This window comes from Falco rusticolus, chromosome 9 (assembly GCF_015220075.1).
Source record: "Falco rusticolus isolate bFalRus1 chromosome 9, bFalRus1.pri, whole genome shotgun sequence".
In the NCBI taxonomy this organism is placed as follows: domain Eukaryota; kingdom Metazoa; phylum Chordata; class Aves; order Falconiformes; family Falconidae; genus Falco; species Falco rusticolus.
The window spans coordinates 33045188-33063575 of record NC_051195.1 but is presented as its reverse complement, the minus strand read 5'-3'; the positions used below and the strand labels follow the sequence as shown (position 1 = coordinate 33063575).

The window sequence follows — 18388 nt, the reverse complement described above, 5'->3', positions numbered from 1 at the left end:
CTTAACAGAGAAATCACAAAGATCAATTTTTCTTTGATTTGTGATGACACAAATATTCCCATCTCCCCTTCACAAATGCATGACATCCCTTTGAAAGCCTTTGCTTACAGGGAAAGTCACAACCAGAAGAGGTAATAGTTATTTTGGTTTTCAACAAAAAAAAAGTATGTACTTTGAGATCAGTCGCCCTGTTCTCATTCCTGGGCAAACGTAGCACAGACAACAGCCGGACCCACAGTCTCACTAACCAACCAGAGACACAGAGATGAGATTATTTGAGCTTTCTGTTGTTCTCTTCCACATCTTTTGTTAAATGAACTCTGAAGCACCATTTTGGGACCAATTCTCAAAAGACGCTGAATGCTGACAGCTGCCACTGTACTTCAGGCTTGTAAGCTCCCATATGATGTCCACCCACAGAACTTAAATCGACTTTAACGTTTCAGTGCTTCATGACTTGGAAAGAAGAACTTGGGCGTTAACTGAAAGATCCTAGCAACATCTTTATAACTAGAGTGCATACTACAAGCTGTTTTTAACTGTGGGAGCTGTTTGTGTAATGACTCAGTTTGTCAGGCTATTCTGTCCCCTTTTTTCTTTTCTTTTTTTTTTTTTTTTTTTTAAATAACACTTTATATGCAAGAGTAGAAAAATAAACAATCTAAATGGTTATGTATTTCACATCTCAGTTTATGCTCATGTTAAACTGTTAATAACAACAGGGCCCAGCATTTTGTTCCCCATCTCAGTTAAACTTTTATTAACAAATTCTAGAATAACTGAGTGTGAAGACTCCAAACAATTTGGGTATCATTATACAAATCAGAGAATCTGAAAGAAGCCTAAAAAAGAAAGTTAAGGCTACCATCTGTACCACTTCACAGCTGAAGCAAGCTCCGACAGAACTTTTATTCAAAGTGAGAGGAGATCCTAGCATTGCTAAGCCCTGGTGATAATAAAAAAGGAAGAGAAAAAGTGCAATTATATGTTTAATTCACTTACTGAGTGAAGATGAGGAAAAACCTGCAAAAGAGCTTGCTGTAATGTATTCAGCAATCTGCTGTAACGCAAGCAGTCCAGTGGGGTTATTGCCCTTCTTCATTTGTTCTTGAATAAGGCATTCCAGATCTTCTCTAAAAGCCTGTAGAAACATTTGAAAATCATCAAGGAAACCTGGCTTTGATATAAATAAAATTATTATAGGTGGGGCTGTAGCTTTGCCTGTTATTAATGTTACATGAAACTTCCCCTTAGACCTTGTTTTTAGCTGCTTATAACTTTGCCAAACTTTAACCATCTGATCTAAACTTTGTATGCTAAGTGTTAGCAATTTGGGAGGTGGAAGGAAGGAATTTGATCACAGAGGGTTAACTATTTCCCAGAACAAGGGAAGATAAAATGTATTTTTGTAAATGATAACAAAAACCATTTTTATCAATAATTAAAGAGTTCTCCATATTTTGGAAGAGGTACTTGAAATTTGATCAGGATGTGTTGCTTTTAGTGCTGGATATTATTTAGTTCTGTAATCCCCCTGAAAGTCCATTCAAATTTGATAAAACTATAAACAACTGGAAAACTGGAGCTCATCCATGCTCAAATAGTATCACAGACATGCAAAAACTAGAAGGAATGCCAGGATGTCATCTCCTCTCTATTTCTTTCCTTCTCCCAAAGGGAAAAAACCTTCCCTTTTCTCCTGTATAAAATGACTGCATGCCCAAGAGGTAAACTCTTGCAGAATATATAATGAAAAAGGTTTTCACATATCAAATTTAATATACTATGCACTGTGGACAAAGCCTGTTTCTTCCAGATGACAGACAGATGAACCACTGCCCACAACAAATGCCTATCCTAGGACTACTTCAGTCCTGACATTTCTAGTAAATTCTGTTCCTTCACACTTTGCTTGTAGGTTATTTTTTCTAATTCTCTCATTATTTCTTGGCAGCATCTTCCAGCTTTTTTCTGAACCAGCAGTACGCAAAGCTGCACACAACATGAGCTGAGGTGTATTGCAAATGCTCTTGCTGGTTCATTCTGGAAAGACATTTGGTGTCTTTACCATGCAGCTGACACCTATTATAACTCCAGGCTATTCGCTGTATGTAATTGCTCCTTTCAGCTTGCCTTCCTTAGCAGAGCACTCGCTCTCAATTAAAAAAGAAAATGGTTCTGTATGGCAAATGTAATTTCTTCACTGAATTTTAATTCAGTCCTCCAAAACACCCACTTAATTGGGTAAAACCCACCAGTCTCATTACATAGTCTGTTCATCAACAGGGTTTGACTCTAAAAGAGAGAGTGCTGCCAGACTCCCCAAGAACATTCTCAAGACTCTACTTGACATGGCTTCTTAGTTGGACAGCCAAGCATCCATAACTACTCTTTAATTTCCAAGTTTTCAGACACCCATGCTCTTCCTTAGTGTAATTTTGTCAGAGTCGTGTATACCCGAGACATCCCAGAGTTCCACAAGTAAAGCCTCTAAAAACTCATGTGGGATGACTACACGGCAGTCTATTCCACTGATCTCTCTGCTTAGACCATCCCATGCGCGCAGCATCCGCCAAACAGCTGAACAGCCTCTTGCTAGCCTGAAGATACACAGGCAAAATCAGATTTTTCTGTTTAGTGGCTGCTGTAGGTAAAGATCTATGCAGCAGGGGAAAGGAGCGAATGGGGAATAGGAAAGAAGAAACAGGGAACCGAGTGAGGAAAGGAACCTAACTAGGACTGGGAGAAAAGGAGTGGGGGTATGGGAGGTGCATCAGCACTGGGAGCCTGTATGGGAAACTGATGGGAGGTAACTGCCAGAAAGGCAAACAAGGATTTGTGGAAAACAGCAAGTGGTTGGAGAAAACATCCGGACTTTCATCTTTTGTCTATCATTTTGACTGTGAAACCCACTCCCTTCAACCTGATTCTGCTCCAAGGATGGCCATCATCACCGTGACTCCATGTGTCCCAATGGCAATGGGGGTGCCAGCCTTAGTGACAAAATAACGAGCGCTGTCCCCAGCCTGGAACCCCAGTGTGGCCGCAGGCCCAGATTGCTGGAAGTCAGTCATGCAGAAGACATTTCTTTGCCCACCTTGTGCACAGACAATAATCTTTAAGCATACCACAGTCATCTTGTCCCCATGCCTCATTTGGCACACACTGGCCTCTAGTTCTCACTAGAAAATAAATTTAGTATTTTTCCCTCTTCTCATGGCTCAGCAGGTGGCCCTGTGTCTTTTGTGCACGCTACTCATACTCTCTTGAGATGACAATTATGATTTATCTGACAAGATTTTCTCTGGGCAGATAATTACTGTAAATCCAAGTGCTTCACAAGCATTAAGTTACTAATCCCTGAAACCTGCCTTTAAGGTGCAGCAGGGAGGTCAAGCTCAGATACTTCCACCAATTCAGGACATTCATTCAGAGATGCCCAGAGCCCCAGTTGCGGAGCACTGCACAGTAAGCAGCTTCTTACACACTCAGAGCACAACTCTCGGTGAAAATTCAAGTGCAGCACTGAGTGTTTACGGTGCTGCGGTACCGCTGGGCAACAAGGGGGATACACAGAAAATTGCAATCTGAAAAAACAGGGAACAGATGATTCAGCATCACCCATCAGCCCGGTTTGAATCCTTGAGGCTGGTCAGTACCTAAATCTGAGCATTTCTCACTACAACCAAAGTGGTTCTGAATGAAATTCAGATGTGCATGATTTATACAATTCCCTATAGAAGACATAAGTGTTTTTCACATAAAAAGCATTTTGGTGATCAAACAGCTCACAGTGCATAAAGAAAGGAGCCAAGGTCCAGCCCTTATGTTCTACCAACCTGCTTCCAAGTTCATCAACAAATACTAACAGTTATTTTCAAATTCTGTCATTCCAAGTTATTTGATAACTTCTCAAATATTCCTGAAAGAGGCTCCCTGCAAGAAAGCTCTGGTATTACACACTCTGCAAGGCTGAAATGCTCTTTCACTCTTGTTTACAATATGTATATAAGGAAACTGCATATTTGTAGTCTCCCGGGGGCTATGTGGAAGACAGAATTCACAAAATTCATGGAAGTATTTGCTTGGGAGGAGACTGAGAAGAACAGTTATCTGTATTATATTAAATCACTCTTTCTTTAATTCAACAAGGACTATAAAAAGGATCTGCAAAAACGTTCACAGTAAACTCTTATTAGTCATATTCAGACCTTTTTTTTTTTTTTAAACCTGTATGAGTAATGTTACTTTTCTAGCAGAAAAAAAGGTAGTGCGATGTATTTCAGGCAATTTTTTGACAAAGATTTTTTTGTTTCTTACCATATTTTTAATTCTGCTTTCTGATCATGCTATTTTCATTCTTCTGAGCTTAGTTTTGCTCTCTGATGTTAACAGTAGTATATTATACACTGCTGAGGCCACTACAAATGAGGATTTACTGTTGTATCAACAATTCTGTCAAACCAAACAAGCAGCTTTACTTAAAAATAATTTTAGAAAAAGCAGAAAATAGGCAAAAGCTGGGGCAAGTAGGACATATAGAGGTTTGGCACGAGCTGTAAAGCAGAGGTGAGGATAGGGATGAAGAGCATAAAATAAAGTACGCAATTTATCCACGTGTCAGTACACAACAATGTTTTCTAGCAGACTGCAGCCTTCAGTGTCATGCACATGACTCACGCACATTCCTCCATGGATATTTATGAATATTTCAAAACCTTTTGTTCACTGCTACAGACCTTTAAAACATGGATCTCTATGTCCTTGGATAACCATCCCACATGTGCCAACACAACCTTCCTCCATTTATGATAATTCCCGATGAGCCCATATGAAGGGCATCACCTTCTTCTGGACAACAATTTACCTTAAATATTAGCCATTAAATGAATAATATTTATTGAAGCTTTCACTGTAAAGCACTGATTTCTGTAAAACCACTACTGTGCAGGGCCCAGATTTTGGGTCCAACTCATTCAGCAGCAGGAATCTGCTCCTGAAAACCTAACCGGTTTTGTTTTGCTTTAATTCACCAGCCTGTAATAGATATATGGCATTACACTGCAACTGCCTGCAAACGACCAAGTAAAAGTCATGCTTGAGACATGTTTTCAAAAAGATGACCAACACTCAGCTCTGGCACAAAGCAGATACTTTTCAAGCAGAAAGATCACCGGTAATTTCAGATGTAGTATTTGACAAGAAAGTGCTGACAAAGAAAAAACTACTGTCAGATGAATGAAAAATGATGTTAATCAGCTGTATGCTCAGCATTGCTCCATAGAGAAATTTTCAGCTCTAGGATTTAAACAGCTTTTTGGGCACACATGGGTTTTGTTTGTTTTAAAACAGCAAAACTTCAGACGTAAGATGAGACAGTAACAGCAGTGACTTTTTACAGTGGTGTACTAAGTCCCAAAGCAAGAAACTCAGCATCTCAAGGCTGCTCAAGCTGCCTGTCAACAGTCACCCTGTCAACAGAGCTGCACCACTTCTGGACTTGGCCAACCTGCCTGTGCCTGCACAGCCAGCAAGGCTGCTGCCTGGATAACCCACCCAGCCGTAGGTGAGGATTGTTTCCTGTTTGCACAAACATCCTTCTGCCTTCAGTGAGCTCACCTCCCCAGCCAAGCACCAGTGTTCCACCTTGTTTGTGCTGGAACAGCACTTCAAGCATCCTGCAGAAAGTTTGCATAGAAAATAGCACCTAAGCTACCTCAGTGAATAGCCTGACCTCAGTACGCAGCAGGCTGCAAACTCCCCTTCCACCGCTGCCAGCTGAGGTTGTTCTCTTCGAAACTGCAGTGAGCTGAACTGCACTAAGTAAAGCAGGGGAAAACATGGTTTTGAATTTACACCATGAACCAAAGCACCCCCTGCACAGCCAAGCCTGGCAGCTGCTGACTTGATTGCCCTGAGCTGGCAGTGCTCAGCTGCCCTGCTTCCATCTCACCCACCTTCTGAATGCCACTCCACTACCTTGCACTGATACGAATTTCCCCACAACTCACCAGTAAAAATATGCAGGGCAGCTCAGCTTGATCCTAAAACAAGTGTTTCTAACACTCCAGACAGCTCTTTTACACAGCCTCACACAGTACTGCAGCTTGCAGAACAGAAACCGATTTTCTTGATAGAGTCATTAGTTACATGATTAGGTCAAGGTTTTTCTAACACCATAAAATTACTTCTCCAGAAATACTTGCAATCATCTTCCAAATACACATCAAACTCAAGCAGTTTAGATGCAAACATCTTTCAGCTTAGACCTGCAAGGGTTCTCTGAAACTCAAGCGTGAAGTTACAAGCCTCAGTTCTGACTCATTCACTTCATTTTCTTTCAGCAGGACAGCCTAAGTGTGAGCTGACAGCATAAACTGGGGCTTTTAAGAATCAAATCAACATTTGCATGTACCAGTTGACAACTGGTATTTTTCCGTCAACATAAGCAGAAAAAATAGAATAACCGACTTGCTAGAGTAACCTATTTTACATGTATACACATCTATATATGGCACAGAACAAAAACGTTGTTAGAAAATTTTAGTATTAATCTCTTCATCTTGGTAGGCAGCTCTCTGAGGAGGTTAAAAAGTATGCAGGCTCATAGGTATTTTGCCTATCTTTCTATGCTGTTTCTTGTTTATTGTCCATTGATTTCTCCATGTAGTCCTTATCCACTCAAAAGAAGTAGAAATAAGAATAGTAAGAAAAAAATTTCCCTGTAAATAGAGAAAACAATGGTATACAGGTTATCTACCAATATTCCATGCCATTGCAAACCTTCAAGAGGAGAAAGCATGTGCTTGCATCAGGATTAACTACAGTAAGGTCCAAACAGTTTGGTATGTCAGCCTGCAGGAAAGCTGGTAGAAAAGGTATGTGGGGTCCCTACATGTAAGGCAGCAACAGCACTGCTGTTTGACTAAAAGCAGCAGAATAATACAAGAAAACCCTTCACACATTTTCACTTTTTCCCATTTTTGATCACAGTTTATGTATCTTAAATGCATTTTTAAAAACACATCTACACATAAACGTGCCCACACAGAGTCTCTAAGCCAAATCACCACTGCTGAAGAAAACTTTTAAAACTTAACTGGTATTTTGTTCTGGAGAGCGAAGAGATGTCAGTTTTAACTCCTGTGCTGTAAACGTAGCTGTGGCTGCTGGCGGAGAGCAAGACCTTCACCAAAACAGCCGATACTGGTTCGTAACAGACTGTTTCAAGACTGGAGTTCAGATACAAACAACCGGTGCACTAAGTGGAAAAGGGTGGAGTCGGCCACAAAAAAAACCGCCAGCGAGTAAAGGCTGGTGGGGAGAAGATAAAACACAAAAAGCGTTTGTTAACACCACGGGGGAAAAAAACAACCCAGGGTGTGTGTAGGGGGAAGCTTTTGTGTTAAGATAGAAAGAAATGGGCTTAGTAATACATAGGGGGAATTAGGTAAAGTTATAATAATCTCTTCAGTTGCAGTGAAGCGCGTGGCTATCTGGGCTGGATGCAGCGACTCAATCAGCAGCAAGCAGGTCCCCACACTGAGCTCAGCCTGCGCTGGTTTTTCCGGCTCCTCTAACCTGGTACACACTAGCTTCCCTCCGTGAGCTGGTGTGTTTACTCCTGCGATAAACAGCCTAGAGATACCCTATGATTAAAGCAAAACCTGAAGCACTGAACTCCTTTGCAAAGCCTATCTTCAGCACACCCAGCTCCCCAAGTCCCAGTGCCAGCTGTCGTCCCACCCTCACAAAACTGCTGCCATGAATGGAGGGTCTGTGTCCCTCCCTCATGTTCTTGTGGAATAAAGTCATACTATGCATCTTTGCTAGATGTAATATAACTGCTGAAATTTAATCAAATTACGGTTTGTCAGGGGTCTAACAGATTTCCAAGCATAATTAACTTTTTCAGTAAGGGCAGGAGTAGGGAGGGTGGAAGCACATTTGGCGGTGATGCACCAGGACAGATGACAGGCAGAGGTCTTGCAGGGCGTTCTGGATGTATGTGCCTCTGCAGCCAGGGATGAAAGTTATCAGTCGTGACCTTCCAGGATTTTCCAGGCACTGTTAAAAGAGCGTACTAAACCAAAGGATTATTGAACAGCCAAACCCAACCAACCAAAAGCCTTAAAAAAAAAAAAGCCTTAAAAATGAATACAGCTAAATCACAGATTCACAGAACGATCAGGGTTGGAAGGGACCTCTGGAGATCATCTAGTCCACCCCCCTGCTAAAGCAGGTTCTCCCAGAGCAGGTTGCACAGGGTTGCATCCAGGCAGGTGTTGAATGTCTCCAGAGGAGACCCCACAGCCTCTCTGGGCAGCCTGGGCCAGTGCTCTGTCACCCTCAACGTAAAGAAGTTCTTCCCCATGTTCAGCTGGAGCTGCCTGTGCTGCAGTTTGTGCCCGTTGCCCCTTGTCCTGTCGCTGGGCACCATTGAAAAGAGCCTGGCCCCGTCCTCTGACACTCGCCCGTAAGATATTTGTAGGCATGGGTAAGAGTTTCTCTCCACCCAGCCCTCCAGCCTGTCCAGATCTTGCTGAATGGCAGCACAGCTGCCTTCTCCCCGTTTTGTATCATCAGCAAACTTGCCAAAAGTATGCCTAGTCTGTTCATCCAGGACATTGATAACTGAGTTCACCAGGACTGGACCCAGTGCTGACCCCTGGGGAACACCACTGGCTACAGATCGCCAGCTGGACTCTGCACCGCTGGTCACAGCTCTGAGCTCTGCCATTCAGCCAGTTCTCAATCCACCTCACGGGCCTCATCTAGTCCACACTTCCTGAGTTTACACATGATGTTGTGGGAGACCATGTCAAAAACCTTGCTGATGTCAAGGTAGACAACGTCCACCAGTCTCCCCTTGTCTACCCAGCCAGTCGTTCATTCCATCACAGAAGGCTATCAGGTTGGTCAGGCATGATCTCCCCTTGGTATATCCATGCTGACTACTCCTGATAACCTTCTTTTCCTCCATGTGCTTTGAGATGACCTACAGCATGAGCTGTTCCATCACCTATCCAGGGATGGAGGGAAGGCTGACCAGCCTGTAGTTTCCTGGGTCCTCCTTCTTGCCTTTTGAAGACTGGAGTGACACTGGCTTTCTTTCAGTCCTCAGGCACCTCTCCTGTCCTCCATGACCTTCCAAAGATGATGGAGAGTGGCTTTGCAATAACATCTGCCATCTCCCTCAGCACTCGGGGGTGCATCCCATCGGAGCCCATGGATTTGTGGGTATTAGGTTTGCTTAAGTGATCTCTAACATGAACCTCCTTGACCAAGGGAAAGTCTTCCTTTCTCTAGACTTCTTCTCTTGCCTCCATGGCCTAGTAAACTGGAGGGCCAGCCTTGGCAGTGAAAACTGAAGCAAAGGTGGCATCCAAGTAACTCTGCCTTTTCTGTGTCCTTCGTCACCAGGGCACTCACCTCATTCAAGCAGCAGGCCTGCATTTTCCCTAGTCATCCTTTTCCTGCTAATGTACTTGAAGAAGCTATTCTTGTTGTTCTTGACCTCCCTTGCCAGATTTCATTCCAATCGGACCTTAGCCTTCCTTGTCACCTCCCTGCATGTTCTGATCCCATCCTTATATTCCTCTGAAGTGACCTGTCTCTTTTTCCACAACCTGTAATTTTCCTTTTTCTGTTTGAAATTTGCCAGAAGCTCCTTACTCGTCCATGCAGGTCTCCTGCCCCCTTGATTTCCTGCTCATGGGGATGCACCTGTCTTGAGCTTGTCCTTTCAGTCATTATTCATTATCTGTACTGCTCTCACCAGACAGATTTGATGCCTTCATTGGACAGAATTTACAAGACTAGTGAATGAAAGAAAAATGGTGGATTTTGTTACAATGCGTTGTATTTTAGATCACCTTATCACTTACCTAGGGAATTAATCCAGATCAGAGTGTTATTCACAATTAATAACTTCAAATACATATAGAATCATAGGAAAGTCATCAGGCAAAGAGGATGGATCTGAATGTTTAATGATCCGAGTAATCTAAAGGACACAGTACCAAAAGTACAACAGAATTTGTAGACACCTGCCAAGACAACAAAACCCCAAACCCAAGCAGTTAACAACCAGCAGAAAGATTAGAAATATGGATGAGACAGGGGGGCAAGGATTCATTTGAAAATTGTTGGCATTTATATCATGATTTTAACTAAATGGAAAGCACCAATATGGAAATGAGAGGAGTGCAAAGTAACTAATTTTTAATGTAACAAAGTGGGGAAAAACTCACAATTGCTCTTGTGGTGCAGATGGATATGAATTGACCGCACACTGTCACAGCTATAGAAATGGAAGTTAGGCAATAGGATTTCTTGGTTCCCTCTCAGAAATCTAGTGGATGGCCTTGATTTAAGACACCATTACCCTGAGCATAATTTCCTCCTCACTTAAAATGCTGAACTTGCCCAGGCCACCTGGTCTGCTCCAGGCTCAGCAGGGTATTGTCACGGCTCACAGGGGATCTTTAAGGGACGTTTTGTGGCATGTCTTAAATGACATGCCAAGTTGAGCTTATCTCCCCTGGTGAACGAAATGCTGCACAGTTTGTATGATGAAAGCATGCAATTAAATAAGCTATTGTGACGAGAGGAGAGTCAGGACTCCCCAGCAGGAAGATGGCAGAGAAGATCAAAGAAGGAGCTGCAGTGCGAGAGGCCTGCCCAGCAAGGAGGTCCCAGGGGATGTACAAAGTTGTGAGCCCTTTAAGACCAAAGGGTGATGCTCTTGAAAGATCCAAAAGGCTTTTGAACTTGTGGGGAAAGAGCAGCAGAAGCTGAAACATGGGAGGAACTGAAAAGACTTTGATATTTTAGAGAAAATAAATTGCCCCAAAAGTGAGCGGTGTTGCAAAGATACTGGATGTTCACTTGATACAAAATGAAGCAAGCTAGACAACTGCAGAAATTGGGGGAAAAAATAAATCAAACCATCCTTCATCCCTGTCCTGATGGTTTGAAAATAACACAGCCATGAAAAAAAAAATCATCATCAAGTGTGGGTGGGTTTGCTTGTTATTGAGGAGAAAATCCTGCCTGCTAAGGCAGACCTCTGAATAGACAAGTTGCTAAGCTGGACTGTTATCTCCCCACTTTTTTGGGCAAGACCAGCTAGCATGGGTAGGCAGGGGTGTGTGTACATGTACAAGGAAGGAAGGGAGGCACAGGAGAGAGGTACATTTTTAACCTCAGCATAAAAAGAACTGATTTTGCAATCTGGATGGCTAAACCTGAACCAATGCCCTCATGTTACAGTAGTGCCAAGCTAGAATTGCCCTGAACACCCTGCAGAACCATGAAGGATTGGTAGATGCTCTCTATATACAACATGAAATTAAAGCAGAGCATGATGAGATCCTGCCAGCAAAGTGCTCAACTTAAAACCAAACAAGCTCCAAGTAACCGTGTTTCATATGTAAAAACAGCAAGTGCACATTCAATGGGTCTCGACAAGCCACACAAAACTTTCACTGGTAAATTCAAAACATAAACTGGGCATTTAAACTCCAATAACCAAGGATTTTTATGTTTATATATTTCAACTGTTCAACTTATAATTAATACACAAATTTGAGTACTCCAACTTTTTCTTACATCAATAAAAATAATTAAATATATCTCATATAACAGTATATCTTATGTATAAGAACGCGTCCTCTCCCATTTCCACCCTGACCTGTGGCTCTTCTTCAAATACAGTGATGTAAAGTGGATGTAAGGTACTCCTCAATGCAGTTTAAGGAGTGATCCTAACTTCCTGTTGGGTTACACACACTGTCCTGTTAGCTAAAGACTGTAGTTAGTTTTCCTGCTGGTTAGACAATTCTTTCACATGGTCTCACTTCACTGGAAGCAGCATGCCACTGCTGCCTGCCCACAGAAACACCTGACGCCTTCCGTGGCCTCTCTGGGAGGGCTGCAGGGCATTTCTCCCTTCAGTAAGTTCACAGAGCTCCTCAATGCTGAACTGAGACTGTTCAGTCTTCACACAGCATAACTATGCAACCATTGCTTCCAGCCCCCCCAGTGTTTTTGAAGCTTCCAGTTGCCATGGTAAAAGCACCAGAGAAATGCCAGAAGGAAATGAAGGCCAGGAGTACTTGTATACCATAACTGAAATAAGGGGTTTGATGATGCAGCAAACAAATGTTTACTCTTTGAAAGAGGTACTTACCCTGTGTTAGCAAACAATATATGACTGTTTAGCATATAAAAAGAAAAAACTTTTTAATTTCAAAGTTGGAAAATCTAAAAAAAAAACCCCATCTTTTCAAATTTCGGATATATTATAGGTCAATTATCTCAGACCCGATGTAAAGCAATAAAATTAGTCCACTTCACAGATGTAGTATTTTTTCTTTAAAAATAACAACACAGCACCCAAACCTTCTGAACTTGCAGAAAGTACTGTAATAAACTCAAATGGCTTTATCTCAAAGATTGGCCAGCAGTACCTCTGGATGCTATCGGTCTGTTCAGACCCAGCTGACATTAATTTCTTTCCACCTTTCTAACAGACATAGAACAACAAACACGTGGGTTCTCTCAGATTCTCCAGGCCATCAGATGCTCATGGGTTACATGCAGGATTCAGCAAACATAGAATTCACAGATAATGCCAGGACATTCTTTGTGGGCAGCAGTCATAAAATGCCTGTAATTTGTTTAAGATTTATTATGAACAGACTCTTAAGACATTAGCAAACGTCAGAGGTAATGGGAATAGCTTTTCGGTAGCTTTTAAATTATTTAATTTAGGAAAGGGAAATTGCACATCAGAGACAAGTAGTCAGACTGCACATCAATATGTGCATCAAACAGTACATCAGAGAGATTCAGCAGTTTGATGTCTGGAGATGTCTGGTCAGGGCTGTAGCCCTTACAGTAACATGCACTGTGCAAAATACACCACTGATCCTGAAATGTATTCTCTAATTTATTTTCTTGCTAAAGGACTTAGATTTTCCTACTTGAAAGAAAGAAAAAAGCTTGTTAATAAAACAGATGGAATCAGTATCTATGTTTCCTAGTATATGACAGTGATTAACCCTTTAGTTTTACACCATAACCTTTTGCTTGGAGAAAGTGCATGTTCAAACCAGCTCACCTCAAGTCCATACATGCTATTGCATTTTTAAGAAAGGTATTATCCTTCCTACATTCACCTCACATTTAATAATACTTGCTAGAAGATGAGTCAATAGCTGTTTCTCTGTTCTGAATGTATATATCAAGACTGGGTAAAGATATGAATGCATGTACCTAAGACTGGGTGAAGATTTACCAGCAAGCAAGCTCTTCTTTAAAATGTGTCTGATAACCTCTCTTCCTCTTCTTCTAAACACCTTCAAACTATTTCTTCCTTGTCGACTGGAATAAACCAGAGAAGCAACAAAGCTCTATGCAAACTTCTAATATGTAATTCTGCAGCTATAGAACAAAAACATTACACACAATTCTCGTTAATTCAATCCTGAACCTTTGTTACGCAGACTGGTAACAGGAAAAATGCTTTCCAGCCCTTTTGCGACAAATATTATATTCAGGAGGAGACAAGGTAATTGTTTTCAGTCCTGACTCTCAAAACATTATGGCACATCGCAGCTGGAACCTGGAAGAAATAATGCAGTTTCTATCCCCAAATCAGTTATGAAATTTGCTTGATGGACATTCAGTTACAGATACTGTATTAAAACTGCTTTTATTTCCTCACTTGAGAAATCATAACAGGGTTCCTGTGAATTTTTTACATCAAGAGACAATAAAAAGAGATACTTGAGGGGAAATAGTAGCTCAGACAACTCCCCTTTGTGCCTGATCGCACACTTGGCTCCCATGTTGTCGTTTCTCCCTGGCAGATGCTGAGAGCTGAGCAGGCGGCAGGTCCTGGCTTATTTGGACAACTGTTCCCTTACACAACAAAAACTTGCAACTTATTGGCAGCTCCAAACAGTCACTTCCCAAAAAGTGCTGGGCTCAGCTTCTCTTGTGGCAGGACACTAACAACAGCCCGGCAGCGCTTTGTCCCCCAACCTTCTGTTAAAGCAGTTACCCAAACTCAGGGGTTGCCCCTCTTCATCCCTCTTCCTAACATCTGCACTGCAGTGATACTGCATTTATTAAAAAAACCACAGAGGCTGTAGCAAAGGGAAATTCATTACATTTTGCAGACTTGGCAAAAGGTCCCCCAAAACGTTAAGGAAATAGTTACACTCATCAGATTCAATACCGCCATTGAAAGGACCAAGAAAATAACACATGTACAAGCCCAAACAAGAGCTCTCCAATTTATTTTTCTCTGTTAGGCTAAAGATCTGGTCTGTGCTGTGAGTCCTGGCTATTCATAACGTGAATATTTTAACAGGAAGAAGCAGATTCTGATCACATTTTATAATTGAGTGTTTAACATAAAATTATCGTGATTAAAGCATTATGCAATACCTCCCTTAAGAGTATTTTCTTTATAAAAGAGCTTGGCTGCAAAACCAAACTTGCACAAATTGACTTGAAAGTAATAAATTCCTTAGTCAACAGGTTCACATTATACTCAGAGCAACACACAGATCCAAGAGGCACTCCACGATAACACTTTAGCAAACAATCCTGTTATTCATGGATGACTATAACAGGGTGATTACTAGCAGCTGTTTGCAATCTCATTACATATGGAAAAGCTTCAAAAAAAATTACAGAAGCACCCCAACTTACAGAGGAACTGGAGAGAGAAGGATCTGTAAAGCTGCTTAACCCCTTCCCAGTCCCGTTATCCTTATTACATTATATTCCAACATCCTTAAAGGATCACCCTCCACCATCCTTACTCACTCCCCATGGCTTCAAAATACTCAAGACAACAGTATAACTTTCCAATGTATTAATCAGGTTAAACCAAAAGAATGCATATATTAAAATGTAACTTAAAACTAATGTCAGTGTGGTTCAATAGATTTAACAGTTTTATATGTAGCCTACACAAGTAGTGAACTTATACAATGAGTAGATGAGTGCTAATATGGCCAAGTACGGGTATGACTGCTTCCAAGGACATGAAAAGAACATAGCCTAGCTTTTAAACAAACTTAAGCCAATTATAAATGTTAATTAAAGCATTCCTGATGCAAATGATAGGTTAATATTCAAACTCAGAAAGCAGAACTCTGAGTAATGCCCTAATTTGTTCTTACTTGACCACTGACTCCTTCACTCTCTTCCCTACCCCTTATGTTTTAACTAAGTACCCTGCAGCCAGCCAGATCTTCTTGCAATACTGCAGTGAAGCCTAAGAATATAAAAGCATCAGGAGAAAAAACTAACAAAATAAAGGCTGCTTGTTTACAGACAAAACACCATGCAAACGAAATGTTGGATAATCTGTTTAGTGATTCTTCTCAGAAGATGGTCCAGAGATATTCTAACTAGGTGTAGTATGTATTTCTAAGTCTCAAAAAGTTAATCAGGAATCTCAGAAAATAATATTCTTTCATTCTCATCCCCCCCCTTAACCCCACTCACAGGGCTCTGCAGTATCTGAGTGACCCTCTTCCTTTGCTCCATCATATTGAAGTCCTGTCTCAGGTCAGGAGACATGTTTCTCTCCCGGATATACTCTGGGTCATTCTCATTGATGCGATCAAAGTACCGCTCTTTGTGAGGCATCGTGGCTGGGGGAGGAGTAGTGATCACCACCTGACTGGCATCAGTACTCATGCTTCAACACCGCGGATGGTAGGCTTCACCTGAAACAAGAAGAGGGAAGAATGATTAACAATTAAAAGGAGGGTGTTGAATATAACTTCCAAGTCTGGACACAAATAATGTTCTTTTTCATCCCTGCCGAACAACATCTAAAATGAAAAGAGAACAAGTGAATAATTATCATAATCAGAGGACTAAGGAAAAATTCTAGAAAAGTGTTTAAAAAACAGTAATGAATTCTCTAATCACGCATAACCATTTCTATTCAAGTTCAAATAAAACCCCAACAGCATACAATTAAGAAATATGACATCAGAAATGACTTACAACATTTTGTGACAAGCTTTCTTGTACCATTTCTCATTGCACGCATCACCCCCCCCCCCAAGGTTTTTATAGCCCTCCTTCCTGACATGTTAAAGCAAACACACCCCAGAAGATGGGGCCTCTGTTTAACATCTGTTCAGACCTCATCTCCCAACTTGAACGATGACATTCCTCAATTATAGCATTTCCAAAGCATCTTATAACCCCAGCTTAAAGACAAGACACCAAGCCGCTCAAAGATTGCCAAGGGATCTCTGCAGAGAGCTGTCTGGTGTCTGCACTTTCAGGAGACACTCAGAGAAACCAAGGGGACTACAGAAAAGGTTGTATGTTGGGCTGCATCCATGGCAAACAGCTGAGTTTTAGCTTTTCTCCTCTTGTGTGCAGTTGTATGCAAAGATTCTCACTGAAGCTCATTATACTAGGAGGGAAAAAAAACAAACCACCACCCTAAAAACCTCTTTCATGTCTTGGTCCAAAGCTACGCTTAAAATCTCATTAAAAAACCTGATAAGCATTTGTAAACACAAACAGAACTGGATCAAAAGCAAAGAAGCAGGCACCTGAATTTTCATGTAAAGAATCAGGCTCAGAAGCACACTCAAACACCATTCCTCAAGTGGGTACTGAAGAAGGATGTTTTCTCAGGTTTGAGGAACAAAGCGAAGCAAGATTTTTAGGAAGAGATAGTGTTATGCAAATATGTTTTAACATGCAAATATCTACATTCAATAATATATTTAATAGAAAAATATTTGCATGCAAATGTATTTGGCATGTAAATAATTCACATCTTCGGAGGAAAAAAAGCCAAACATGAAGGAACGAGAACTGTCGAGCATTATTAAAACAGCCTGGTTTGACATTATGGTATCAGTGGTATGTGCTCTGTGGCACAGTTCACCCATCCCTCATTTGGGTCAGTGCAGCTACTGTTTGGGGCATTCTGTGAACAGTGATGAGGAGCATCTGAACTCCTCCAACTATATCCTCACGTATTTGCCGGATGAAACATCTGGAAGCCCTGTTAAAACCAGCTGCAGCAGCCCAAGCAGCCAAAACCCTCATCCTGCCTGTGACAAGTCCTTCTGGTCCTTGTGCTGCACCTCTACTGCGCAGCCACACCACGAACAAGGCTAGCAGGAGGATGCAAATTGGTTTTCTGCCAATTTCCCACGCTGACACCCAAACAGCTTTGCTGGCACACTGTGAGGGAGGGCACAAGGATGAAATCCTGGGGCACTGCATCCCTGCCACCAAATATGAAACCCCAGGCAGAAAACAAGACAGACACCACTTACGGAGCTGGGAAAGCATTAGCAGGTAAGGTACAAGAAAACCATGTCTATGATTTTCTTGTATGTTACAGATTATGAGAAGATTTGGGACTGAGATGAAATACAGCTAACACCCTTCTAAAAGACAATCACTACAGGTTGTAATTCTTTTTGTCCTTTACACTTTTTTTTTTTTTTTTTTTTTTTTGAGGGATGAAACACCATCCAGGAGGGAACATTACCCAGGAGCACATACAGAGCTTCCAGGAGGTACCTGGTGAGCTGGACAAACACACCACATTCTGGCATGTTTAATTTGCATCCTGGAGATAAGCTCCATGAACTCTGATGGTATGGAGGCTGTGGAAGTGTACCAGTGAGTTTTGCATTTGCTGCTTGGGTGCAGTAGGCATTCATTCAGCATTAGCAAATGACTGACCACCGGGGGAAGCCTACTACGTGTGAACAATTTGGGGATGCTGAGGGGAAGACAAGGGGCTTGCTTCAAGGAAGTGAGGGTTTGGGAAAAATCTAGTAGGAGTATAACAGGAGCTTTAGTTTATCTAAAGAATGAACTATTGTCTTTTCCAGCTGGGAGCACTGAAGCAGAAGAATAAACTTCTTGGGGCAGTGTTTGGAGATATGATCACAGCTCAGCTTTCCTCTGGTCAGGTTAGAAGAGATACCCTTATAATTGTAACCATGTATTATGTCCGTTCCCCCCACCCCAAAAAATGCAGGGTTTAAGAAACAAAAGAAAAAAGCATCATGAGAAGACACAAGACCATGAGCTCACTCTTTCACTCTCCAAATGCCACAAGGTATGAAGAGCCTGAGACCACATCTCTAAACCTACACCGTTCTCCATCTGTATCATGGTAAATACTTCCATCTGAGTCAGAACAGACACTTCCAGCACCTGCTGGTAACTGAAAGCAGTCTAGAAATGCAGATGGCAAGAACCTTGCTTGAATTGGCAACCAGCTGTGACTCCTCTCTTCAGTTGCTTCTTCCCAGGAGTTGCCTTATCCAACTGTTTTTCCTAAAATGCTCCTGAATCCTGTTAACCC

General features: G+C 41.7%; 1 protein-coding gene across 6 annotated transcripts in view; it reads right to left on the bottom strand.

The window, feature by feature from the left end:
• Positions 1-18388, bottom strand: part of ADD3 (adducin 3) — a 103670-nt gene that overhangs the window by 13847 nt on the left and 71435 nt on the right. For 5 of the 6 annotated variants that reach the window (XM_037399335.1, XM_037399334.1, XM_037399338.1 and 2 more), the window contains 2 exons: positions 15532-15755; positions 1003-1141 (listed from right to left, as the gene is read on the bottom strand). In XM_037399335.1, the coding sequence (XP_037255232.1) occupies positions 1003-1141; positions 15532-15726 (334 nt within the window). In that variant the 5' untranslated portion in view covers positions 15727-15755. Of the gene's footprint in view, positions 1-1002; positions 1142-7099; positions 7239-15531; positions 15756-18388 lie in introns of those variants that run through there. The other variant, XM_037399339.1, reaches the window with a different exon arrangement.